Genomic DNA, 23,241 nt, shown 5'->3' with positions numbered 1-23,241 from the left:
CGATTTTACTACCAAGATGCGACAGGCGGGATGAAGCACATCGCATAAATCAGAGTTCGTTTAGAGAAATGTGTCAAGTTTCATCACACATGAGGTGGAAGTCCTCTGATGTCTGACAGGTTTACTGTTAACGGTTGCAAGTCGACAGTGCTTTAAACCACATCCAGAAAACGTGGCTGTATATGAGTAGAATGCAGGTTATGTCACGCGACTGATGCATCCGGACAAAACACTGGAAAAAATTGACCTGTAACAACTTCTCCTTCTCTAGAATGCATCAAACATTAAATCGTATCCCATTACAGCTCTATCTCAATTGATCACCCCCGTCAACACTCTGTTATCCTTTAATGCAGATGCAAGTAAGTTTAGAAGTGAATGGTTCTCTGCCCGACTCCTGAAAAGCATCAAATACAGTAGTCAACTCGCGTGTATCACTGGTAACTCAATAGACATACAGTATAATGCTGCCTCGACGGAAAAAAATTGACTGCCTCCCTGATTCCCTTCGTTTCGGTGTCGACGTTTTCTCTGATTCCTCCTGTTGCCGCATACTTGTTCCAAAAAATGGTTCAAATGGCTCTGAGCACTATGGGACTTAACTTCTTAGGTCACCAGTCCCCTAGAGCTTAGAACTACTTAAACCTAACTAACCTAAGGACATCACACACATCCATGGCCGAGGCAGGATTCGAACCTGCGACTGTAGCAGCAGCGCATTTCCGGACTGAAGTGCCTAGAACAGCTCGGCCACAATGGCCGGCGAAACGAGTCTAAATGTAGAGCTCGTGAATTATGTTCGGACTGTAGTTTGGGGACTGTACACAACGCGAGCAAACTCTTCCGGTTTCCTTATGTTGTAGATGTGTTTTACTTAAAATCAGCCGATGTGTTACGTGTTATGTTATCCGCCGTTAGAACATAAATTACACTGTGCAACGTCTAGTTTCCTGCGAAAGGCCGCGGATCAGAACTTCTTAATGCCAGTTTAGAAGCACACTAGCAGCTGCAGTTTGAGGTGTAAATTCGGTGAGGGACTGTGTATACTGTTAGGGATGCTTGCATGGCTGCACACTGCGCTATTCTGGGGAGCTTTGTGAAATTTCTTTCTCCACGCTGGAGCCCCACCACAGCTTTGTATCATCGCGCCAGCATCGATGCCTAGGTGACTTCTATATCGGATGAAGTTAGTTGAGCTTCTATAGTTCGTAATTTTTCTCTGTTGAGGGGTAGAGAATAACGATGGTAGCATGTTGGGCTGACTGATTTGAATGGACATGGATCTGCTTCAGGCTGTCCGCAGCTCATGGTCGTGCGGTAGCGTTCTCGCTTCCCGCGCCCGGGTTCCCGGGTTCGATTCTCCGTGATGCCTCGTGATGACTGGGTGTTGTGTGATGTCCTTAGGTTAGTTAGGTTTCAGTAGTTCTAAGTTCTAGGGGACTGATGATCATAGACGTTAAGCCCCATAGTGCTCAGAACCATTTGAACCTTTTTTTTTTTTTTTTTTTTTTTCTTCAGGCCTTAGTATCTTTATCTAGTTTGGAGATGTACCTCATTGCGCGCATTTCCACCGAATGGTCAAAACACGGTCCTGTTGCAGTAACTCAGGTCATTCTATTTGTACATGAGTTGCAAAAGGTGGAGGATATGTCTTTCTCCGACTTCTGCTCAGTTCCGGCTTAAATTGGAACGATCACATGCAGAAAGCTTTAGAAATGGGAGAAGTTGCAAGATGCGTAGGGAGTGTCTAAAACCACGTTGGAATTTTACTGTAGCAGCTAGGTTTGGGAAAGGTGACTCGTTCCAAGATATGAAAGTGTCAGAAATATATATTGAGTAGTGGTTGTAACCATTAAAGGTATTGTCAATAGGATCCAATGCAGGTATGTGGTTGAATGGAAAGACCCGATTCCAAATCATGGACATCATTTCTAGCAGATAGCATAATACTAGAGATCTGAGAAGTTCGTGTACATTTTCTTACGAACTCAAGCGGCACATCATATACTACTACTACTGTTTGTGTTCCTTCTCAATCAGTCATCACCTATAACTCAGTGGATATATCGTGGAACCTCTGATATGGTCTCGAGACAGAATGCGCTACAAATACTGTAGAATTATCTAGCTGGGGGCGGTTTGAGCGAGACGCAAATAGCGCTTACATATCACATTCCTTAGCTGAATCACTTTCAAAGTTCAGTGATTTTATCAAGATGTTGCATCATGGGCTGATAATACACATTCCTATGATCACCGTCACGGTATTTGTCTGGAAAAAAACCACCTCATTCAGAGGTAATGTCGTACCTCGATTCGTAAAGCGGGTATAGCTTTTAACAGGGATACTTGTGTGCACCTGTAGAACCAAGATCGCTTGTGACAGCAATATGTAGTAGTTGTTGGGATCTGATTTTTTTTAACGTCTGCCCAATTACATCTATCTTTCTGTGACACAGTGGTAGCACTGGCAAGAAAAACAGAAGAGACATGCACATGCATTGTTGATTTTCGGTAAGTATTATTTCGTATCATAGGCAATCAGTTATTGATGAAGTATTATACTTAGTAGTAGTGGTAAGCGCATAATATGTTCGCATTTGAGAATCAGGTTTATAAAGTATGTGTTTATGGAAAGAGGATGACTACGTCCAGTCATAAGGAAGGTACATATATTTCCATTTCCAGAGACACAGCCTTCAGCAGGGTGTATTTCCGATACTTCGCTCATTGTTGGGTGCCTTTCAATTGAGACTGCGATCATAACATTTAATTGTAAGTATAATAATAAAAGATATATGTGACGGGTTTTCTAGAACGATTCCGTGTATGCATGGCCTGTGGTGGGAATGATTCACGTTTCCCGTTAATGGCACCATCCATCCGAATGCAAAGGCCTGTTGGAGTGTAGAAATACATCTGAGTTAACTTTGCCATCCTCTAGAGTCTAGACGACCGAATAGCGAACTAATAATTAATATGTGTTGGATAGCTTTTGTGAACAAGTGGAAATTTAAGAATGGATATGGAGATGCGTTTGCATTGGACTGTTCTTCCCCCCCCCCCCCCCCCCCCCCCCCCATGTAAATTGTTCGGTTGACTGCTTCTGCACATTTCGCGCCTTAATTTAGTTGAGAGAAGATCGATTGTAGGGTGTGCATCTAGCAGGTGAAAGAGACGTTTGCTTGTTCTCTAGACATGAGAAACACCTTAGTTGGCTTGTAAATTAGGGATGATTTGGTATCTGTTACATCAGCGAGATCAGAATTTGCGGATGGAAATATTATTTCTCATCCGTTTGTTTCTAGTTGGTCAGTGATCTAGAGCATGCTCCACCTAGCTGAAGTTTCAGGTTTGTAGAGAAATAATTTCCAGTCTATATCTTCGGAATTATGTTGCGTGAGCTATCGGGAGGGTACTGCTGTGTGCTTGATATAGAGAAGTACCTCGAAAATGATATAATATTATGGTAAACGATCCGGAAATACTTGTGTTCTTGTATTCAAGGTCCTGTCATCAGTGGGAGAGCAGTCTAATAGAGCAAGAGTCTTTCCGTATTTGACGATATGTACGACACTTCGCGAGGTTTAGTTGTCGCTGCAGTATCGTGGTCAATGTAAAATAGTTTATTGCCGCTGAAAGTATCGTCTGTAGAAAGAAAGGAAGGGTGGACAGTGCTTCCCTAGGACTGAGCAGCATCGTGAAATATAGCCGGTTTGAGTGTAGGTATACCATAATTTTTTCGGGTGCTATACAGATATAAAAGATAACTGCTCTCTTTGTGTAAAATATGTATGTATTGCATTGTAAAGTTATTGTAGCTTATGTTGTGTAAAATGTCTATATACTGCATTGTAAAGTTACTGTGGTTTATGGTGTGGCATGACTAGAGAGGATGACTATGTGTCCTATCGTGAGGTATGTATAGATTCAGCACATTGATAACCACGAGAGATTTTTTCTTGGAAAATTATGGGCGCTATAGATTCTGAGATTCGTTCCAGAAGCACAGCCATCACGAGGAGACGTTACCTGTACATGGATCGGTGTCAGACTGTAGCAGCAATCGTTATATTTAATTTAGTTACACTGGTAAATATGTTCCTGGCTTCCCATATCCTTGTGAGTCGCGTATGTATTTGATGATCTATAGACAATTTTACGGGTTTAACTCTCAATGCACTTTAGCGGTCTATGCAAAATAATTTTACCGCTGAAAGTCCAGTCTGCAGAAAGAAAGAAAAGATGGTGGTGCTTCGATATTGACGACAACAGTAACGTGGCGGATAAATTCGATAAGAGCCAATCATAATTCTCGATTCATCCACATCCTTTGTGCTGGGATATAGGAGCCTTTACATAGTGGTGGGAAAAATTGCGTATGTTGAGAGCAGGAAGGGTAGCACATGATGGAGCGGGTACCACATTAGGTCCGCGAGGAAGACTGCATTCGACGCTATTCTGCGTCATTTTCGTAAACAGGTTCTGTTAGGGCAGGAATTTTCGTGCATACAAGCTGAGACATCAAGAAAGTGAATCTTAACTATTTCTGGGACCTTATACAATTTCCGCGAGGTCGACTAAGTTCTTGTAAATATATTTATTTATTTGGTGGGAATAGGTATAAATTGACTGAATATGCAACAAAATGCAGGTGAATTGAGGAAGTACTTGCATATAGACAGATGACATGAGAATAAGATTGAGAACATTCTTAAATGGGTTTGTGAAGGATTGTAGCTACACTGTCATCAAAGGTAAAGACAAGTGCTGTCCGGAGGTGCCTCGCATATGGGAGCTGCGCCTTGGTGTTATGTGACGTTAGTATAACAGTGGCTGTATACCTGACAATAGATGCAACTTTCACCTGCGCTCAGCGGCGGCTTGTGGCTGTGCTCCTGCCCGATCACGTCAGCACCTATGTCTAGGTGAACACGTATTTGGACAGGAATTTATCAAAAATCAAGTATGAAAGGGATGTCCCCGCCTCATGCGTGTAGTCATCTGTGTATGGTTTGACAGCTGACAACCGCATTACCTTGCAGTCCAGTGGACAGGGTGTGGGGTGGTGGTGCTTGCGTGCATTGACTGCATTATTTTGTGAGTGGGCCTGTAGGCTGTGCCATGTGCTATTTAGACAGTTTACGAGTACTGAGCATGTCTACACATCACTGTGCTGCATTATTTAGGAACAGTTTGCAGGCCCGTACTAAAATTATTTTGGAAAATTAGGAGTTGTATGTGTGTCTACAGAGCATTATATAGGAGTAGTTTACAGGTCTGTGGGTTGTGTGGCGTGACCCCAGCATGTGTTTTGTACCAGTGTGATAAATATACTCCATCCCTAAATAAAATGTTCGAAACTAAATAGAATACACTCCTTCCTTACTCTTCCCAGCGCAGGCCGAATCGTTTTCGCGCCATTTTCCCCCTCCAGACCACCATCTGGGATTAGGTCACAGGACGGATGACAGCGCCCTCTGGTGGCAGTAACGTGTACTTGGTCAGTTGGAGTCTAGATCTCTTGGTGGAGACATTGCTTGCAAAATAAAAACTAATGTCATCATAGGCAGAGTCGTTGTCCCGCCATTTCCCCCCACCATCTTGGATGACATCATGCACTGTGCACACTAGTACATGTTAGTACATGTTGGTGCTTGTTAGTGCACGTTAGTGCACATTAGTGCACATTAGTACACTTTAGTTCATGTTAGTGAACGTTAGTACACGTTACTGCACATTAATATACTTTAGTACACATTAGTGTACGTTAGCATGACAACATGGGTTGGTAAGGGGACGTGGCGGTCGGTTGAGGATCGTGGTGGAGACATTAACTATTTCCTTCCAAGTCCAGGTGGGAGGGGTATTCCTGAAAATTCATTCCAAGTCCACGGTAGCGCTCTCTGGTGGTGTCAATATGTTCTAGGCCTTGTGGTGAACACAATGTAGGTCACCATCTTGAATAACTGTAGTCGCATCGTCAGATGACGTCACAGACGACAGCGCCCTCTGCTGGTGGTAGTGTGTACTAAGTCAGTGGGAGTCCAGACCTCCTGGCGAACACACTGGATGGTGGTGCTGTCTCTAATTGTTTAAATAAAGACTGGTCCATGATTTCGATAGTTGACGATTAGCAAGCATGTTGCAGAGTGTTTTAGATGGATTATTATTTTGACAATTTAAGAGCTTTTTGGGTCTCTGGATGTAAATGTATTGCATTATTTACGAGTGGTTTGCATGTCTGTAGGCTGTGCAATGCGTTATTTTTACAGTTTACAATTAGCAGGTGTGTGTGTGTGTGTGTGTGTGTGTGTGTGTGTGTGTGTGTGTGTAGAACATTATACATGAGTTTTTTAGGAGTAGTTTCCAGGTATCTATGCTGTGTGGCATGTCAGAGTGTGTGTTCTGTATCACTATGATAAATATTCTCCATCCATAAATAAATTGTTCCAAAATAAATAAAGCACACTCATTCCTCTCTCCAGCAGCCCAATGAAGACTGATTCCATTTCCCACGAATCACTAGGAAGAGGTGGCGGTCGGGTGACTGAGGTTAGTCCAAGAGTCCTTTCTATGCAGCAATTTTCTGAGGTTGGTAGCGAAATTCCAAGTGACCTTTCTTTACTGCCAAAATTCAGACTTGGCGCCAGTTCCTAGGAAGAGGTGGCGGTCAGGTGACTGAGGTTAGTCCACATGACCTATCTTCCCACGATTTTCTTAGGTTGGTAGCGAAACCTCAAGTGACTTTTATTTACTGCCAAAATTCAAAATTGACGCCAGTTCATAGGAGGAAGTGGCAGTCGGGTCACAGGTTAGTGGAAGTAGACCAAGTGGCCTATCTTCCCACGATTTTCTTAGCTTAGTAGAGATAACTGTGGTGTGATGCATTATCCTGTTGGAATTTGAACTTCCCGCCATTTTTCTGGGGGAGGGGAGGGGGTTAGGTTAGTGGATGTAGCCCAATTGACCTTCTCCCGCCATAATTCATACTTCCCGCCTAAATTCGCCATCTTGAATTACGTCCTGGCCGCCATCTTTGATGACGTCATGCGCTATTGCCAAGTCTACATGCCGCCAAAGTGGCTCAGTGTCAACTTTGTTCCAATACTTCCTTCCTCCTTCACCAACGAGCATGTCGCCTGTAGGACTTTGAATATCTCCCGCCTTCACATCAGGTAATAGAAGCTCATATTAGCATTCACACAATTTCTGCTGGTGCGCATAGTATCTGTGCCAATACCAGGCTTTCGACAGAATCATAGTGTTGATGAGTTCGACTCTTTGTCCCAGCGTTACAATTCGATTGGCATGGGTACTGGCGAGCGCTCTTATTGTGTGTTGGTTTATTCGCCAGTTTTGTGCCGCAATTTTTAGTGGACGTTTTTGTATTTCCATTCTGAGTGTTTTATGGATGTAAGTTATTCCGTACCACTGCCATTGGTTATTGTGACAACAATCTAACACGCTACCAATTGCCCTACGAAGCTTTGGCACAATGGCCTTATACGGAAACTATGTGGAGCTGGTTTCCCAGATGGACTCGTATGTCTCATACACTCAAATCTCACGAACAGTTGTTTTAACACTGAAGTGCTGGGTAAACAACTGACACAACACGGTATCCAAGCTGGATTACCCCAGGGAAGCATCCGAAAAAATTTTCAAATGCGTGTGAGTTCCTAAGGGACCAAACTGGTTAGGTCATCTGTCCCTAGACTTACACACTACTTGAACTAACTTAAACTAGCATATGCTAAGAACAACACACACACCCATGCCCGAGGGAGGACTCGAACCTCTGGCAGGAGGAAGTATCCTAGGGCACACCTTGTTCAACCTGTACATTAACGACTTCCCAGCAATACAAAATACGACGTTAACCATCTAGTAAGATGACACATCCATCTTTGCGCAAGACTGGAAACCGTCAAACATAAATTCACGAATACAGACAGCACTCAGAACTGCTGAGTTTTGGTTGGAACGATGGCGTATTAAAGTAGACATCGACAAGTGCGAAGCAGTTCTGTTCACACGAAGACCGAAACTACTGCGCAAACATCGACACTCTAGACAGGTAACACTACGTATATGCCCAATACGTTTCCAAGAGAAAGTCAGATATCTCGGTGTCTGGCTGGACACAGCATGTTGTTACCAATGGAGAGACGTCTACAGACGTTAAAGTAACCTCTGGCGTGCCACAGGGGAGTGTTATGGGACCATTGCTTTTCACAATATATATAAATGACCTAGTAGATAGTGTCGGAAGTCCCATGCGGCTTTTCGCGGATGATGCTGTAGTATACAGAGAAGTTGCAGCATTAGAAAATTGTAGCGAAATGCAGGAAGATCTGCAGCGGATAGGCACTTGGTGCAGGGAGTGGCAACTGACCCTTAACATAGACAAATGTAATGTATTGCGAATACATAGAAAGAAGGATCCTTTATTGTATGATTATATGACAGTGGAACAAACACTGGTAGCAGTTACTTCTGTAAAATATCTGGGAGTATGCGTGCGGAACGATTTGAAGTGGAATGATCATATAAAATTAATTGTTGGTAAGGCGGGTACCAGATTGAGATTCATTGAGAGAGTCCTTAGAAAATGTAGTCTATCAACAAAGGAGGTGGCTTACAAAACACTCGTTCGACCTATGCTTGAGTATTGCTCATCAGTGTGGGATCCGTACCAGATCAGGTTGACGGAGGAGATAGAGAAGATCCGAAGAAGAGCGTCGCGTTTCGTCACAGGGTTATTTGGTAACCGTGATAGCGTTACGGAGATGTTTAACAAACTCAAGTGGCAGACTCTGCAAGTGAGGCGCTCTGCATCGCGGTGTAGCTTGCTCGCCAGGTTTCGAGAGGGTGCGTTTCTGGATGAGGTATCGAATATATTGCTTCCCCCTACTTATACCTCCCGAGGAGATCACGAATGTAAAATTAGAGAGATTAGAGCACGCACGGAGGTTTTCAGACAGTCGTTCTTCCCGCGAACCATACGCGACTGGAACAGGAAAGGGAGGTAATGACAGTGTAAAATTAGAGAGATTAGAGCGCGCAAGGAGGCTTTCAGACAGTCGTTCTTCCCGCGAACCATACGCGACTGGAACAGGAAAGGGAGGTAATAACAGTGGCACGTAAAGTTCCCTCCGCCACACACCGTTGGGTGGCTTGGGGAGTATAAATGTAGATGTAGATGTAGAAAACTTACATGGGGGGACCACATCGAATACGTTGCCAACAGAGTGCAGGCGAGGCTCGAACAACTTTACCCAATGCTCAATATGGAAAGTACACTGAATAGGAGGGTGTCGAGGTCCATGGCACTGATTAGACATCTGATGACGTGCGCAGCTCCCGTCTGGAGATACGCAGCTCCTACACGCCTGCGGCGCCCTCAGATGAAACATAACAAAGTGCTATGGATCATTAGCAACGCTCCACGCTACACACGCACCGTGAATCTTCACAATGAATACCGCCTTAACCCTGAAGAAAGTATTCTAAAAACAAGCCACACGACTATACAGGAATCGAGACACCCTTAAAGTCCTTTCATCCTTACTCTGGGAAACTATGATCGCAACCATAGGTGGAACCATAAGCGGTCATAGACACTACTAGCTAGGGCATAAGCACCTATGGCAAGCTAACATACACCCACAAGCGACAAACGCCGGCAAGCCCCTATAAAAAAGCAACGTTGATTGGATATGCCAGCTGACCAACAGGCTACAGCAGAGAAACCGACAAGCTCGCACACTGACGCACAAAACAATCGTAAACATTACCCTACACTGTGAATCTGATGTATGATCTACCGGACACAAAACGACGATGAACCTAACTGTTACAGGTGAATGCTGACGCTGACGGAGAAATCAAGACTGACACCCAGCAGCACCCGCTGAGTAATAGCACCGCACAACATTAAAGGTATCGACCTGCATGATACCCACTACTAACAAAACCTACCCTTGCATGACCTGTCGCAGGTAGCAAGAAAACCGGTACTGCTCTTACAACCCGACCCAACTATCGCAGGTTTTTTTTTTCCCTTGACTCTTGCCTTGGCACTTTTTCCCTCTGCCCTTCAAACCGCTAACCTTCGTTCAACTTTCGACCCAATCTATCTCCAGATCAGCGCGTATTAATGGTTAACCCTAACCAGACGTACGCAAACATCGCAGTACTCACATCCTGCGAGACCTCATTCCAGTTGAAAACTAATCCTTCTGCAGATATGGTAGTAGACCTTTTGTGTTGGCCATCATGGCGGTGTGGGCGTGGAGAGGCTCCACCCACTCGAAGTTATACATATTAATGACGGATATGCTGTTCCTGCTCCGTAATTCTGGTGTTATTTTTAATTAACGTTTACGCTCGTTCTGCTGGAGTCAGCACACAGTATGCACTAAATCAAAGTTTTGGTTCATACTCTATCGACATAGAATGTTGAGTACCGATCTGAGTTTCCATTCCCTCTTAATCAATGCTATCAAACAATTGTTTGCCCCATCTTCTACAGAAAGGCTTTAGCATACACTCATATTAAATTTTACCTGGGTAAGCCATTTTTTCCCACAAAATTGTCAGTTGCATCCATAAAAATCACAAACTTTTGTGTGACCTCTTGTGATTATAACGCCAAGGCGTTTTCGTCTACTACCACATCATACCTGCAGTAACGCATAAATAATGAAAATTGAGCCGTCGAAGATTTATCTGTACTGAAATGACATGCAAGACTAAAATATTTACATAGTTTTACTTTATTAATTAATTCGTCAAACATATATTTTGAAATGCCTTCTATGCGGCAGCGACAATTGGATTCCAAAAGCGTAAGATTATTTATTTCAGCCAATGTTTGTTTAAGCCTACTGATTAAGAAACGTTGAAAAAAGTTTGAAAAACGATTAACGCACTTTGATTCACTAATTAGCATTCGTGAAAGATTTCATATTTTTCTGAAAGAAGGTTACTTACGTCGTCTGATGTATTCGTGACATCACCGTTTTGCTCAACCGTTACTGGCATAACGTTTTGTTGATTTTAGATGATAATTTTTTTTTCTTGCATTTAAATCTAAGATAATAGCTACTGTAAATGAAATATGCTGACTTAGGGGTAGTGACGAAATAAAATGTACCTTTACATTCAATCGTTCTTCGGCCCTTAAACAAACAGCAGTTTCTTCTTTGTGTTCGGTTATATTCTTCCCATTTTTCTTGGAAACTTCTATGCTCCTCATTTATTTTCCTCTTAATAACTACACTGGTGTCCAAAATTAAAGGAACAAACTGAAATTTTGCAAGGTTGCTTTTATTTTGCCACAAAAGAGTATAAACATTTGACAGTCAAGTACAGAGTCCGCCAAAAAAGTGTGTATACACTTTAAGGAACGAAAAGTATTACTTATGTGTTTATTTTACATTTAATAATTGATCACACAAGTTGCACAACCTTCAGTTAAGCACATGTTTGCTTTAAATGTTCAAAATGTTCACCGTTGGTGGCTGTACACATAACAGAACGATAACCGGTCGCCGCAACTACGTCAGTCAATGTTAACAGTGGAGATCGCTGCGCATGTCGCTGTAACCTTCTGACGAAGTTCCTCCAGCTTGCGTGGCTTAACGTCGATAGACGTTATCTTTCACAGTTCCCCACAAGAAAAAGTCCATAGGTGTTAGATCTGGCGACCGTGGAGAGAACTCAATGAGCCCTCTTTGTCCAATCCAATGCCCTGGAAAACTGTCTTCCGGGAAAGTTCGAACGGCTAGGTGGTAGTGTGGTGGCGCCCCGTCCTGTTGGTAGAAGATCTTTTCATCAGCTCCATAAAGCGCACGTATACCTGGCAAAATTGATGTGCGTAACATTTCGAGGTACACTTTTCCAGTGACAGTAGCATCAAAGATAAAGGAACCTACTAAGCCCCTAGATGATAGTGCACACCACACATGAACCGCTGGTAGATTGAACGCTTTATCCACATAAACATACGGATTTCCCGGTGCCTGCACACCCTGTTATGACGATTCACGGTTCCATTAAGTTTAAATTGAGCCTTGTCACTCCATTCTACCTTTGCCACAAACTGTTAGTCATCAGTTACCATTTGCTGATACCATTCGCAAAATTGCATTCAGCGATCAGTATCGCCATCATTAATCGCGTGCAGTAATAGTGGAATGCAAACTTTCCACTTAGCAGCTTTCAGAATTCTTCGTACACTTGTACTGCTAACCCTCACTTCATGTACACATTGTGTAGCAGACTTCTGTGGAGAATTAACAAATGTTTCCAACACAAGAGCCGTCGAAGCAGGACTTGTAGCTGTACACTGACTTCTCGTCCTTCCTTTGTGAATATCACAAATCGTTCCATGCAATTCAAACTTGTCAACGATGCGTTTATTTGCTAGGCGGGTTGGCGGTTCTGTTTCAAACTCCCGCCTCCACTGACGTTGCACCTCGATGCATTATCAAACTAGAAAAACCACTTCACAAAACATTTTCGTTGCTCGAATGTCAAGCGTGCTCCAGCCACCTTGTTTTCTCAATACTGAGATGAAAGTACTAACATCTGTTGAATCAAAGACCATACTACGAGGTGCATTCAAGTTCTAAGGCCTCCGATTTTTTTTCTAATTAACTACTCACCCGAAATCGATGAAACTGGCGTTACTTCTCGACGTAATCGCCCTGCAGACGTACACATTTTTCACAACGCTGACGCCATGATTCCATGGCAGCGGTGAAGGCTTCTTTAGGAGTCTGTTTTGACCACTGGAAAATCGCTGAGGCAATAGCAGCACGGCTGGTGAATGTGCGGAGAGCCAAAAGTCACCAGGAGCCAGGTCAGGTGAGTAGGGAGCATGAGGAATCACTTCAAAGTTGTTATCACGAAGAAACTGTTGCGTAACGTTAGCTCGATGTGCGGGTGCGTTGTCTTGATGAAACAGCACACGCGCAGCCCTTCCCGGACGTTTTTGTTGCAGTGCAGGAAGGAATTTGTTCTTCAAAACATTTTCGTAGGATGCACCTGTTTCTGTAGTGCCCTTTGGAACGCAATGGGTAAGGATTACGCCCTCGCTGTCCCAGAACATGGACACCATCACTTTTTCAGCACTGGCGGTTACCCGAAATTTTTTTGGTGGCGGTGAATCTGTGTGCTTCCATTGAACTGACTGGCGCTTTGTTTCTGGATTGAAAAATGGCATCCACGTCTCATCCATTGATCCATTGTCACAACCGACGAAAAGAAAGTCCCATTCATGCTGTCGTTGCGCGTCAACATTGCTTGGCAACATGCCACACGGGCAGCCATGTGGTCATCCATCAGCATTCGTGGCACCCACCTGGATGACACTTTTCGCATTTTCAGGTCGTCATGCAGGATTGTGTGCACGAACTCACAGAAATGCCAACTCTGGAGGCGATCTGTTCAACAGTCATTCGGCGATCCCCCAAAACAATTCTCTCCACTTTCTCGATCATGTCGTCAGACCGGCTTGTGCGAGCCCGAGGTTGTTTCAGTTTGTTGTCACACGATGTTCTGCCTTCATTAAACTGTCGCACCCACGAACACACTTTCGACGCATCCATAAGTCCATCACCACATGTCTCCTTCAACTGTCAAAGAATTTCAATTGGTTTCACACCACGCAAATTCAGAAAACGAATGATTGCATGCTGTTCAAGTAAGGAAAACGTCACCATTTTAAGTATTTAAAACAGTTCTCATTCTCGCCGCTGGTGGTAAAATTCCATCTGCCGTATGGTGCTACCATCTCTGGGACGTATTGACAAGAACGCGGCCTCATTTTAAAACAATGTGCATGTTTCTATCTCTTTCCAGTCCGGAGAAAAAAAATCGAAGGCCTTAGAACTTGAATGCACCTCGTACAAAACACTCGTTACTCAACTCGAACGACAATATTGATATCCCGATAAGGCCTGACAAAGAGTGTATACATTTTTCTGGCGGTCTCAGTAGAAACGATGTAAATAATATCTAAATAACTGCAACATGCATAACAGTAGACAAAAATGTTCTTCGTTTCTTCCAACGTAACGGAATTTACACACACAATCTGAGAACACGTCAATGTGCTCAGCATGAGATGTGACCACCTTTGGCAGCAATACAGGCCCAACAACGACGTGGCATGCTGTGAATGATGTCATCAGTCTCATGTTGAGGCAGTAAAGCCCATTCTTCGTCCAGAGCTGCTCACGGTCTTGGAAAGTGGTTGCGGATGCTGACGTGATTCAAGCCATGTTCCTAGTGCATCCCAAATATGCTCTATGGGATTCAAATCGGGAGAACGAGCAGGTCACGCCATGCGTGCAGCATCTTCGGTTTCCAACCACCCGTGGTCTATGAGTCGAGCATGATCGTGCATTAATGCGAAGTCTGGGCCCGCAGCACCTCACAACAGTTGCAGATGAGGTCCCTCAATCCCATCACGATACCTGACAGCAGTTAAACTTCACCAATTCACCCGTACCATTTCATAAAGAGGGATTCGAGTGGTCAACATAATATGTGCCCATGCATTAGGTTCAAATGGTTCAAATGGCTCTGAGCACTATGGGACTTAACATCTATGGTCATCAGTCCCCTAGAACTTACAACTACTTAAACCTAACTAACCTAAGGACAGCACACAGCACCCAGTCACCACGCATTAGGGATTCTACATCTACATCTACATCCATACTCCGCAAGCCACCTGACGGTGTGTGGCGGAGGGTACCCTGAGTACCTCTATCGGTTCTCCCTTCTATTCCGGTCTCGTATTGTTCGTGGAAAGAAGGATTGTCGGTATGCTTCTGTGTGGGCTCTAATCTCTCTGATTTTATCCTCATGGTCTCTTCGCGAGATATACGTAGGAGGGAGCAATATACTGCTTGACTCTTCAGTGAAGGTATGTTCTCGAAACTTTAACAAAAGCCCGTACCGAGCTACTGAGCGTCTCTCCTGCAGAGTCTTCCACTGGAGTTTATGTATTATCTTCGTAACGCTTTCGCGATTACTAAATGATCCTGTAACGAAGTGCGCTGCTCTCCGTTGGATCTTCTCTATCTCTTCTATCAACCCTATCTGGTACGGATCCCACACTACTGAGCAGTATGCAAGCAGTGGGCGAAGAAGCGTACTGTAACCTACTTCCTTTGTTTTCGGATTGCATTTCCTTAGGATTCTTCCAATGAATCTCAGTCTGGCGCCTGCTTTACCGACGATCATCTTTATATGATCATTCCATTTTAAATCACTCCTAATGCGTACTCCCAGATAATTTATGGAATTAACTGCTTCCAGTTGCTGACCTGCTATTTTGTAGCTAAATGATAAGGGATCTATCTTTCTATATATTCGCAGCACATTACACTTGTCTACATTGAGATTCAATTGCCATTCCCTGCACCATGCGTCAATTCGCTGCAGATCCTCCTGCATTTCAGTACAATTTTCCATTGTTACAACCACTCGATACACCACAGCATCATCTGCAAAAAGCCTCAGTGAACTTCCGATGTCATCCACCAGGTCATTTATGTATATTGTGAATAGCAACGGTCCTACGACACTCCCCTGCGGCACACCTGAAATCACTCTTACTTCGGAAGACTTCTCTCCATTGAGAATGACATGCTGCGTTCTGTTATCTAGGAACTCCTCAATCCAATCACATAATTGGTCTGATAGTCCATATGCTCTTACTTTGTTCATTAAACGACTGTGGGGAACTGTATCGAACGCCTTGCGGAAGTCAAGAAACACGGCATCTACCTGTGAACCTGTGTCTATGGCCCTCTGAGTCTCGTGGACGAATAGCGCGAGCTGGGTTTCACGCGACCGTCTTTTTCGAAACCCATGCTGATTCCTACAGAGTAGATTTCTAGTCTCCAGAAAAGTCATTATACTCGAACATAATACGTGTTCCAAAATTCTACAACTGCTCGACGTTAGAGATATAGGTCTATAGTTCTGCACATCTGTTCGACGTCCCTTCTTGAAAATGGGGATGACCTGTGACCTTTTCCAATCCTTTGGAACGCTACGCTCTTCTAGAGACCTACTGTACACCGCTGCAAGAAGGGGGGGCAAGTTCCTTCGCGTACTCTGTGTAAAATCGAACTGGTATCCCATCAGGTTCTCCTCAATATCGGTCTGTTTTCACAATACTTGGGTCGAGAAATTGTGTTCAACGTTCTCTCCAGATGTGAATCCATCGAGAATCACTCTCCAGTCTAAATCGGGACCCATTTGCGAAAACGACATTAGCCCACTTTTCGATCGTTTAGGAGGCATGTTGACGACTCCACTCTAGACGTTCCCTTCAGTGAGGAGGCGTCAGAGGTAGAAATACAGCACGTCTCCGACAATAAAGGCCACTCTGCCGAACACTTCTGCACACCGTTTGCTTCGATACAACACGTCCAGTGCATGCTGCGACCCCACGAGCCAGTTGCTGTGCAGTGCTAAGACTGTACTATCGTGCCGTTACAGCCAAATAACGGTCCTCTCTTTCTGACGTCACACATGGTCGGCCCTGCGCTGCTCTTCGGGACACAGTTTCGGTCTCTATAAACTGTCGCCTCATCTGAGAAACAACAGAACGATTCACGATAAGCCATCTTTCTTTCTACGGCCCTCCACAGCAGAGAATCTGGTAGGCATTCTCCCTGTGGCATACTGTACCGTTGGTGACTGTGTTCACAGCGGTTGAGGATGTGGGACAATCCGAGAAACAATACCTCGTTTCAAAGGCGCTCTGACGTCATCGTTGGGATGGTTGTTCGTTGACCGGAATGCCATCTTCCGTGCAGATGGTACGGACATGTGGTTGACAGTTAGTATGATCATATCGTGAATTAGACACAGAACGGGAAAATAGAGGTTTTTTGCTTAAATTTTGGACACCAGGGTATTTCTGATGGTACACCAGGCATTATTTATTCTGATAGAAGTAATCACAACACGAACGACTACATACACACTTAACGCGTCTAACGATCAAGAGCACCGAAGCTCGACTGACACGAACGACGCTCACATGCTCTTGGAGTTTCCCTCGTGCGCTTCTTGCTAGGTATATCGGTAATGTTAATGAGATTTCGTGGTGGCGGTTAGAACTCAGGTCCTATCAGTAAGTGCAATCGTGTAACGTCAAGAGTTCTCTTGTGTCGTACGAAAATTCGGAAAAGACAACTTGTATGCATTTAGATCTTTGTAAAAAGATAATAGATTCTGGGTAACAATCACACAATGGATAAAACACGGCTGAGAACCAGGGGCAGTATATATACTTGATTCGGGCCGCATGCGGCCCGCGAGCTGCTGTTTGAAGACCAGTGGATTACATCAACAACTTATAATGTCTTCGACAGTGTCGCCAGCAATAAAGGATGTTAAAGTAATTACAACGTGTCAAATGGTTCAAATGGCTCTGAGCACTATGGGACTTAACTGCTAAGGTCATCAGTCCCCTAGAACTTAGAACTACTTAAACCTATCTAACCTAAGAACATCACACACATCCATGCCCGAGGCAGGATTCGAACCTGCAACCGTAGCGGTCGCGCGGTTCCAGACTGTAGCGCCTAGAACCGCTCGGCCACCTCGGCCGGCACAACGTGTCAGTAGGTCGTTGAATTTTTAACGTTTTGTTTATCTGTTTATGATTGTTTTTGACAGGGATTAACCTAACGACCATAATTGAAATTTACTTCCTGTGAAATACATTACTGGCTATTAAAATTGCTACACCAAGAAGAAATGCAGATGATAAACGGGTATTCATTAGACAAATATATTATGCTAGAACTGACATGTGATTACGTTTTCACATAATTTGGGTGCATAGATCCTGAGAAATCAGTACCCAGAACAACCACCTCTAGCCGTAATAACGTCCTTGATACACCTCGGCATCGAGTCAAACAAAGCTTGGATCGCGTGTACAGGTACAGCTGCCCCTGTCCGCAACTCGTGGTCGTGCGGTAGCGTTCTCGCTTCCCGCGCCCGGGTTCCCGGGTTCGATTCCCCGCGGGTTCAGGATGTGCCTCGTGATGACTGGGTGTTGTGTGATGTCCTTAGGTTAGTTAGGTTTAAGTAGTTCTAAGTTCTAGGGGACTGATGACCATAGCTGTTAAGTCCCATAGTGCTCAGAGCCATTTGAACCATTTTTTTACAGCTGCCCATGCAACTCCAACGCGATACCACAGTTCATCAAGAGTAGTGACTGGCGTATTGTGACGAGCCAGTTGCTCGGCCACCATTGATTAGACTTTTTCAATTGGTGAGAGATCTGGAGAATGTCGGAAACGTGATGGTACGCATTTCTCCTCCTTACACGAGGCATCACAACCACGTTTCAACAGGCAACGCCGGTCAACTGCTGTTTGTGTATGAGAAATCGGTTGGAAACTTTCCTCATGCCAGCACGTTGTAGATGTCGCCACCGGCGCCAGCCTTGTGTGAATGCTGTGAAAAGCTAATCATTTGCATATCACAGCATCTTCTTCCTGTCGGTTAAATTTCGCGTCTGTAGCACGTCATCTTCGTGGTGTAGCAATTTTAATGGCCAGTAGTGTAGCTTATAAGAGACATTTCAACAAGGGGGAGAAATGTAAACGTTAGAAAAGAGATTGATGTTCTCATAAAACAGGCGACTCAATGCTCGTTTCTCTCTGAGGCCCCGTAGAAGCAGGTGCTCCGTCATTAATGATGTAACTACGGCACGAGGCGTTAAACGCGAACCTATCTTTGTATTGCTCTCGTTTGCCCATGCGGGTACCTTCGTTTACGTAATACGATATTTTGACAGCTCATCTTGCCGTTATCTTGAGGCGGTACCTGTAGGTTACGTAAACGACTGGACCCGAATATACACCCGAGATTAACAAAAAACAGCTGATTCACCGGGAAAGCGAAAGATCACATATTAAACTGCCTACGTCCCTTCCTGTCACTGACTCGTTTCCTGTGATACGGCTGCATTAATGAGACATTTTCCTCTGAAAAATGAGCAGCAATTTTTGTGACCCTCGGCTGCTTGTCTATTTTCGTTGTGTACACTAATTTTTCATCCCATTTCTATCAAACACATTCAGGCAACAACTGTGATCAAAAACAAAATGGTAGTTGAATAGACTGTGTCAGGAAGATAGAATATTTTTAATGTTGTAATTAAATGGAGATTTAAATCCTTTGCGTATAAAATAAGTAATAACACAGAGCTTTTTGGATTCAAGTAACAACAGTGATCATAAACAGATTGATAGTTGAATAGACTGTGGCAGGAAGATAAAATTTTATAATGTTGTAATTAAATGAAGATTAAAACCTTTACGTATAAAATAAGTAATAACAGCTACCTTTTCTCCAACGAGAAAATGAACAGTGCATTCCATATTACTGGGAAATTATAATGGAAATTTTTACGTCGAGACATCTGCCCGCTTGGATGAGCGGTCATTGTGTGACAAACATGAAAAACGTGAGTGCGTCTCCCGATTACTAGTATCTTGGTGGGATCAGCTGGCATGTACTTAGCAACTAACGTGTTGCTTGATCGGAATTAAGTCTTCAGTTTCGAAAACCGACATGAATACCCGGGAGATACCAAAAAAATGGCTCTGAGCACTATGGGACTTAACATCTATGGTCATCAGTCCCCTAGAACTTAGAACTACTTAAACTAACTAACCTAAGGACATCACACAACACCCAGTCATCACGAGGCAGAGAAAATCCCTGACCTCGCCGGGAATCGAACCCGGGCGCGGGAAGCGAGAACGCTACCGCGCGACCACGAGCTGCGGACCGGGAGATACCCCTCCAATAAATTGTTCTCTTATAATATAGTAGTTATACGGAATACCTGTGAAAATTATGAAGAGATAAGTTTTAGTTCTGTCTCTGTGGAGTAAGAATGTTTTTGATCTGTCATGTAGGCAGGAACAACAAATACTTCTTTTAGGGGCCGTTCGTGAAACACATGAGGGACGCTAGATTGGTGTGTCAGCTACTTCCATATTATTAATTATCTATCTATATCCGGATCCCGCTCCAGCTACTGCCGCGTCTGGGTGCTGACGAGTCCCCTCCACTTGGCTCGGTCCTACCACCACTTTTCTTCCTCCAGTTGCTGCCCGGTCACGCCTCTCCCTCCCACAGATATTTACTCCTGTTTTGCACCGTGTTCTTGGGAGCCCTCTAGGTCTTTTTCCATCCATCTTTAGTTCTTCCATAATTTTGGGGAGTCTCTGCCCACACATCCTCTCAACATGTCTGTACCATATTAGTCTCTTTTTTTTCGAGTTCTTCTCTCATACTTTCTTGTTTAAGGTGCCTTCTAATATTTACGTTCCTTACTCTGTCCATTCTTGTTTTTCCGTTAGCTGCTCTGAGGAATTTCATTTCCCCTGCTTGCAGTCTGCTCCAGTCCATTTCTGTCATTGTCCATGTTTCTCCTCCATAGGTGACAACAGGGAAGTAATAACTCTTATACGTAAGGAGTTTTGCTTTTTCTGAAACTTCCTTATTCCAAATCAGGTGTTTTATTGTTTGGCAGAAATTGCCTCCCTTCTATAACCTCCTATTAATTTCGTTGGTTATTCTTCCATCACTAGATATTTCACTCCCTAAATAAGTGAAACTGTCTACCACTTTGAGTGGTTCTCCGTTCAGAGTAATATTCCCATTGATCGTTTTGTCTCTTCCAAATACCGTTACTTCACTCTTATCTTTATTTATTTTTAATCCAGACCTTTTCATTATTTCCTTCCACACATTAAGTTGTAACTGTGCATCTACCTCTTTATCGTCCCATATTACCATATCATCTGCAAAAATCATCTTTTCTTTTTTCTTTTACTATATCTTTAACTGCCCTCCACTACAATATTAAAAAGTGAAGGAGATAGAATACTTCCTGGTTTAAGTCCTTGTCTTATTTCGAAGTATCCAGAGTTCCCCAATTGTGTCCTCTGTACATTGTCTTTATTACATTAATGTATCCATCTTCTATACCTATCTTCTTCATTTCTTCCCAGAGGCTTTCCCTGTTAACTGAGTATAAGCCTTTTCTATGTCTATGAAAACCGTTATCACCCTTTTGTTATACTCCCAACCTTTTTTTCCGTCAGTTGACGGATAGAAAATATCAGGTCGATCGTGCTTCTTCCTTTCCTAAATCCATGCTGTTCTTCACTCAGCTCCTTTTCTATCTTTCCACCTAAATGATTTAGTAAAATTCTTCCAAAAATCTTGGCTGTATGACTTATAATTTATTGCTATAGAACTGTTAATACTTCTCTGCCTAATCTAACAGTTGTCTCCACTGCCCAGAACCGTATTACAGTAATAATTTTCTTCCCTTAACAATGAAACATTTATATTATGTCAGTTGTAGTCTCATTGCATTTATTTGTTTGAACCTAAATCTGGTATCACGTTATTGGAATTTGAGAAAGCTCTTTCATTAGATGTAAGAGTGTGCCTCCTAACCCTAATCCTGTCAGTAGAAATAAATGCATAAATAAAACATCGACCAGAATTAGCGCGAAAATTTTTTCGGCTTACTGTCGTAAATTTCAAACCAGTCGCCTTGCTTACCTGCCACCTTCTCCCATCAGCACAGAAACATGAAGACATCGTGCCGTTTACAGGGATGACTCTCTAGCGGGCCGCAATGCACTGTATCCTTGCTAAAAGAAAACGGCGCATTCACTCACTGCCATCAGCTCGTGAAGCCGACAACGATTGAGCGTCGTAAGCCGTATCTAGCGGGCTGAAGAGTGGGGGAGGAGGGAGGGGAGAGGAAAACAAAAAACAAACAAATGCTGTTCGAAGGTGGCGTGGTGGGGATGGATTGTACCTGCTTACAACAGCTGCAGCAGGAGTCATCGTGCCAGTGCTCTTCTGCTTTATATATTGCTTCTCCACGATTACTTGAAGATTTGCGTAGACAATGTTAGAGTCACTTCAAAACATCATCATTCTGTCAATGTTTTTGACATATGCCACAATAAAGTACCTGAAAGAATAATTTACAGAGGTTAGTACATATGCACGACAGGTACTGCTTTAAGAAATGTATATGTCGCACACTAAGTTGCGTTACAAAATTGTTAAAATAGAAGTGAGGTAATTTGTGTGAGTCGGAGAATATTGATCACAGTCCTAGTAACAGAAACATAAGAAATGTGAGCATTTCATGTTTTATGGCAACAGCCTAGTAACCATGACAACAAAATGGCATTGTCCACAGCACCTGAAAGTGGCTGGTATGCAGCCACCATGATATTCTGTAACTGAACGAAACCAGTCGGCAAGGTAGAAAAACTGTGTCACTGACTGTAATAACAGACATTTTGATGTGTGAAGGTTAAGAGACGAGTGAAACTCTCTTTACACAATTCGTTTACGAACTTGCTGATGGTTGAGAGTGGAATCATTCATGTTGTGACTACCCAATAAAAAAATTCAGGTGCTTTGTGTGTAAATGGTTCTTACTATCTGATCTGTGGATAGGACTTGCTGCAACTAAATGTTATTGAAGGTAAACAATAGCATCTGATTAATTAATAATATAAGTGTATCAGCACATTCAAGCAGCTCATTTAATTCGTAAAGGGGAGAAAATTAAACATTTACAGTTAATGAGAGTAATGGGGCAAAAGGGTATGGACTCACTGATTTTTGGGTTTTTTGACCTTTCACTTTTAAAGTGACAGTTCAAGGTAACTGCTGTGACAAGTGTCAAGGTCACTGTCTCTGGGGCAATAGTACGGCTTAAAAATGGCGGGAAAATCAAGGTTCCGTTAAACTGTCATATGTTGAGGCCACATGTCTTGTAATCCCACCTTTTGTTATCAACATTACAGCTTCCCAGTCTCAGAGATAAGTCCTACGACTTTTTTCCACTTCGAATTCGTTTTTAGGACTAATGATAATGTCTCAATACTGTTTTGCGTACTCTTCCATCATAGCCATCTTAGTGAGACGATGGAACAAAAGCTGGTGTCTTACACTTTTATTCTACATCAGTTGAATTACACTAATATAAATATTTACTTTATTCATTTGCATTATTTAATTTACTCATTTTCCTCATTTGATAATGTTTAATGTTTTTCAGCAAATATTCGTTGTTGGTCGTCTTAAAATACGTGATGGAATGGATCAGCTGCGATTGTCACACTCTTAAGTACT

At 43.2% G+C, this 23,241-nt stretch overlaps 1 protein-coding gene across 1 annotated transcript in view; it reads right to left on the bottom strand.

Moving 5' to 3' along the window:
- Positions 1-21,772, bottom strand: part of LOC124797634 (UDP-glucosyltransferase 2-like) — an 88,014-nt gene extending 66,242 nt beyond the window's left edge. Inside the window, exon 1 of the mRNA XM_047260801.1 lies at positions 21,643-21,772. Within this exon, the coding sequence (XP_047116757.1) occupies positions 21,643-21,681 (39 nt within the window). The 5' untranslated portion in view covers positions 21,682-21,772. The remainder of the gene's footprint in view (positions 1-21,642) is intronic.
- Positions 21,773-23,241: the final 1,469 nt, after the last annotated feature.

This window comes from Schistocerca piceifrons, chromosome 1 (genome assembly GCF_021461385.2).
Source record: "Schistocerca piceifrons isolate TAMUIC-IGC-003096 chromosome 1, iqSchPice1.1, whole genome shotgun sequence".
In the NCBI taxonomy this organism is placed as follows: domain Eukaryota; kingdom Metazoa; phylum Arthropoda; class Insecta; order Orthoptera; family Acrididae; genus Schistocerca; species Schistocerca piceifrons.
The sequence above is the reverse complement of the archived record's forward strand: the minus strand, read 5'-3'. Positions and strand labels throughout refer to the sequence as shown.